Source organism: Montipora capricornis, unplaced genomic scaffold (genome assembly GCF_036669925.1).
Source record: "Montipora capricornis isolate CH-2021 unplaced genomic scaffold, ASM3666992v2 scaffold_436, whole genome shotgun sequence".
Taxonomy (NCBI): domain Eukaryota; kingdom Metazoa; phylum Cnidaria; class Anthozoa; order Scleractinia; family Acroporidae; genus Montipora; species Montipora capricornis.
Genome location: NW_027180169.1, coordinates 97,501 through 102,500, shown reverse-complemented (window position 1 = coordinate 102,500; position 5,000 = coordinate 97,501). Strand labels below are relative to the sequence as shown.

General features: G+C 41.3%; 1 protein-coding gene across 2 annotated transcripts in view; it reads left to right on the top strand.

Moving 5' to 3' along the window:
• The window catches only part of LOC138035908 (ciliary microtubule inner protein 2C-like), a 24,306-nt gene that overhangs the window by 12,610 nt on the left and 6,696 nt on the right, over window positions 1-5,000 (top strand). For both annotated transcript variants that reach the window (XM_068882308.1, XM_068882309.1), the window contains exon 2: window positions 3,715-3,997. In XM_068882308.1, coding sequence (XP_068738409.1) covers window positions 3,715-3,997 — 283 coding nt within the window. The remainder of the gene's footprint in view (window positions 1-3,714; window positions 3,998-5,000) is intronic.

Below are 5,000 nucleotides of genomic sequence, written 5' to 3'. Positions count from 1 at the left end.
TCCCCGCTTTAAAAACTTGCTGTCAAACTGTATCACTACTTTTTGTTGCAGTGAGGCTGTTAATGTTGGTTACAGTTATGATTTGTTATTTTTGAAAATCACTGAGGTGCATTCCTAGTACTGCAGTATACGGTACTGTATTACTGTTTAGTTATCGTCATTATCGTAGGATTGTATAGGGCGCAATAAAACAAAAGTGTCATTTAATACCGCGGTATTTTTTTGTATACCAATATTTATGGTTAGCTGGGGAAGCCCCCGTAAGCGGCCATCTATCCCCTACACCTCTAGTGGCCGCTTACGAGAACCATTCTCGTAAGCGGCCAGCTCCAGTTACGGACATTTTTATCCCGTCCCGAGGGTGTCCGCTTACGAGAGCTTCGACTGTATTCAAAAATGGCGGACACGCGAAACGACCTAGGTTCTGATACATGAAAGCGAGGTTTGGTAGGCCGTATTTCAGTCTGGAAAATTTTAGTAGCGGCTGTCAACAGATTTATGTTATATGATATTCCGGTCTTATCAGAGCTAAATCCATCTAAAATGTTATCCTCAAGTAGTGCAGTGAATGAGTCAGTTATTCTTACCGAAGATGACATTCCCGGAGCCTCGTTAGCTTGGCTAAATCCTTCTTCGCTGAAGAATGAAGAGTTGCGGTTTTAATTGCGCGATGCGGTGTCGTGGGGATTCCTTTAAACTTAAAACGAAACCTTTGCTATGTTTTTCGAAGTTTATCACTTACCCTTTTTTTAAAAAGTGCGTTTTGCGGGGTAGAGGAATACGTGAAAGGTGGAGGCGATCAAATGGTGATAGATCCTGATCCGGACAAAATTTACACCAAAAGAAAAAGGAGGATTATGAATGTTATGAGGTGCACTCCTTCGTCATCACCCAGCGTGAAATACCCAAGCGATGGCTGGGGAAAATCTCTAGAAAGGATGCCTTCATTCACTCGCATTGACTCACAGGTTTCCCTGTTGAAGGAGAAAATCTCTGACCTCGCCGAGAAAAAATTCAGGGCACTCCAGTGGCGATTGTTTTGCTTCGAGAATATTTCAAAACATGATTTCCTTATTACTGTACCTTTTACACAGGATTTCCTAATTTGAAAGCGATGAAGGCTTTGTATGAATTTTTACGTCCTGGGGCCAGTGGAGAAAACATTCAATATTTGTCCTCTGCAAGAGACGACATTCTGGCTGGTCATAGTGAACATTCAGGGAAACAATCTTTGAAAACTATAGACGAATTTTTTTTTCTTAGACCCTGTTTACAAGCAGGTAGGGTAACCCTACTGCTAGGGTTACCCTAGAAGGAGGGTCAAAGATAGCCCGGGTTTACAAGCAAAGTTACCCTACCACACGGGACAACTTTGTGTGCTTGGTAACCGCCGGCATTGCAAACACAATGGAAACCGTTAAAAAGTTGTCCCGGGTAGGCGAGTTGTCCCTAGCAGAGCGTTTACAAGGCAGCTCAGTAGGGTTACCCTAGCGCTAGGGTAACCCTAGCACTTAGTTAGGATTACCCTAGCGCCAGGGTAACCCTAGCTGCCTTGTAAACGCGTCGATGAAAAAAAGAAGAAATGTGTTAGTGCTAGGGTAACCCTCTTGCTAGGGTAACCCTAGCACTAGGGTTACCCTCCCTCCTTGTAAACAGGGCCTTACATTGTCTTGCCTCAGACAACGCTTCGCCGAAATGCACTCGGCTCAGTTATTTAACTCATCCCAGTCAATTGTAAGCAGAATTTTTATATCTTGGATCACTTTTATGTACGTGAAACTAGGACAGATAAATATCTGGCCGTCCAGAGAACTTGTGGATGAGACGCAATTCAAAGTACATGTGATGTATCAACAAAGTGAAAAAAATCCTGCTGTATAATTTAATTCGATTTATTATTTTTCAAGGTTAGTTAACTCATTACTTTGAATTGAAAATCCATTGTTATTATCACTACCACAGTAGTGCATGACTTTTACCATTATCAAGGTATTTCAATCTTCCAATGTTGTTGCTGAATGTTATGAGCTGCACTCCTTCGTCATCACCCTGCGTGAAATACCCAAGCGATGGCTGGGGAATATCTCTTGAAAGGATGCCTTCATTCACTCGCATTGACTCACAGGTTTCCCTGTTGAAGGAGAAAATTTCTGACCTTGAGAAAAAATTCAGGGCACTCGAGTGGCGATTGTTTTGCTTCGAGAATATTTCAAAAAATGATTATTATCTTTTACACAGGATGAGGGCTTTGTATGAATTTAATGTTTTACCAGATGATATCAATGTCAGACAACAAACAATATTTTGTTTGGAAAAATGAACCAGGGCACATGTACACAGTATTTAATTAAGCTTATTTGTGTTGAATTGGGTATTAATATCCGGAAGTTATATTAGTAGGTCTCCTATTGAAAGGAACATGGTGTACATAATCCTCTTTTTTCTTTTCGTGTAAATTTTGTCCGGATCAGGATCGCGTCCACTTTTCACGTATTCCTCTACCCCGCAAAGCGCCCTTTTTTAAAAAAAAGGGTAAGTGATAAACCTTGAAAAATATCAACTGTTAAACTACTATTTAAAATCAAAGCCTTGTGATTACCGTTTTACAAGCAAAGGTTTCGTTTTAAGTTTAAGGGAATCCCCACGACACCGCATCGCACAACCAAAATCGCAACTCTTCATTCTTCAGCGAAGAAGGATTTAGCCCAGCTAACGAGGCTCCGGGAATGTCATCTTCGGTAAGAATAACTGAGTCATTCACTTCACTACTTGAGGACAGCATTTTAGGTGGATTTAGCTCTGATAAGACCGGAATATCATATAACATAAATCTGCTGACAGCCGCTACTAAAATTTTCCAGACTGAAATACGGCCTACCAAACCTCGCTTTGATGTATTAGAACCTACAATCCTAGACACAACTATGGGGAAGGTTAGCACTTTTGAAGTCTTCATTGCTTCTCTCCTCTCCCCCTTCCTTCAATGTTGTGCAAAACTGAATGGTTTAAGTGGGAAATTGTCGAGTTACGTTCCAACATTGAATAGGGGGGAGGGAGGCTATGTAAGAGAAAGTGAAACTATTTCTTTTGAGCTTTAACAGAAGCGGGTTGAAATACAGTTCTGGTGTGGTTCATTTACATAACCTTCCCAACTACTTTTGTCTATGATTGTAGGTCGTTCCGCGTGTCCGCCATTTTTGAATACGGTGTATTAGGCTAACTTTTTCAACTTTCGATTGACCGCGCGAGCATGCGCAGACCGTGACAACGTCGCTTTAAGGAATAATTTTTCCCTAGTCTATCATGTAGTCTTCCGTGGTCTAGTGATCATCGCGATTATCTCTGAATGAGGAGAGACCTGCTGAAAAGATTCTCTTTCCCATTGGCTGAGAAAACTTACGCAGAGAAACAGGTTATTCTCTATTTTCGAATTTCTCATAATACGCTTTCTTTTCCCCCAAAATTTGCACAAATCATTGTTTTAAAATGCTCTTGGGGACCACTGCATATTCTCAAGAGCATTTGTAAACAATGGTTTATGCAAAATTTAGGGGGCAAACAAAGTGTATTGTGGGAAATTCGAAAATAGGTAATTCACCGGCCTTGGTCGGTCCGTCATAAGGAAAAACTGTGGAGGAGGTCTCGAGTACGTCCCAAGGCCGCACGGACCTCCCGGCCGGTGAATAACATATATATATTCTATTTTTCTATTAGCTACCTCGGATATATTCCTGGAATAAAGTACACCTATGGAGAGACTTATGGAAATACAACAGCTGGTTGGTTCAAAGGTTATCGCGCCAAGGAGCTCAGTACCAGCAAAGAACGGACGGCGAGAGGTGGTGACAAGCATCTTTCTTTTCCGACTTATTATACGAACAACCCGAACCATGTACTCGGCGCACGAATTAGCTCACGAGATCGCTGGCAAGCTGCACCGAGGTATAAACTGTTGAATTTAGACGATAGGGATGCAGCTATCAAGACCTACGATAAGGTGACTTGTAAAATTCATTAATATTTCATGAGGGTTAGAGCAAACGGGAAGACTCAGGTCTTATTTCTACACCTGTCAGGAATCTCCGGTTACGTTTAAAATGGCACCCTTATTTAATTAGCATTTGTATCTTAAAAAATGTACTTGAAATAGGCTAAAAGAAATGCAGTTTTCATGCAGGTAACGTAATGCACGAGAGAGCGAATTCAATGCAAAAGGCAGGTAACTCAGTGCAAAGGGGTGAACCTCAAGCATTCTGATTGGTCAATAATCCCAGAAACACTCAGGTCAAGAGCCAATTGAATGCAACCCTGGATGACCCAAAATTTGAATAGGTGATTCTTGTAATTCTTTCAAGGACATGGACTACAATACGGCGGCCCTCAAGGAACATGCGGCAAATTAAATAAAGTTGCTACAAATTAAAGAATGTTGCTTCAAATTAAAACATCAAAAGTATGCGCGCGCACCGAAGGAAGGGCAGATACAAAACACAAGTCACAGGTCATTGTTTTAACAATACAGAACGTACACAACCACTATTTAACGCCCAATATCACACATCCATTTTACGAATCACAATACAATTTAATGGCTTGCCTACTGTTTACCAATGTAATTCCCCATTCAGATCCCTCAGAGCGGTTCACGTGAACATCGATGTGCGAAAAATAATGTAAGGAAGCATCGAAACCAGTCTTGGCCCTTTCCTGCACCAAGGCAACAAGGAAAGCCGAAAAAAAGCTGAACAAAGAGTCATTTTTCAAATCGGCTTCCTCACTCCCCACAGAGTTAACGAACGCTTTTCCTTCAACTAATTTATTCTTGTTATCATCGTTCAGCTATATCCCCGCCAAAGGCTTTAGCTCCATCTTTCACCATATAAGGCGCTTACAACCCATAATTCCCTGATTTGCTCCACTGTATAACGCTCGAAACGTCAGCTTTTCAATTTCTTTACCTGTATCAACCCAGTTGATAAACACATCTCTGTAGTCATGGA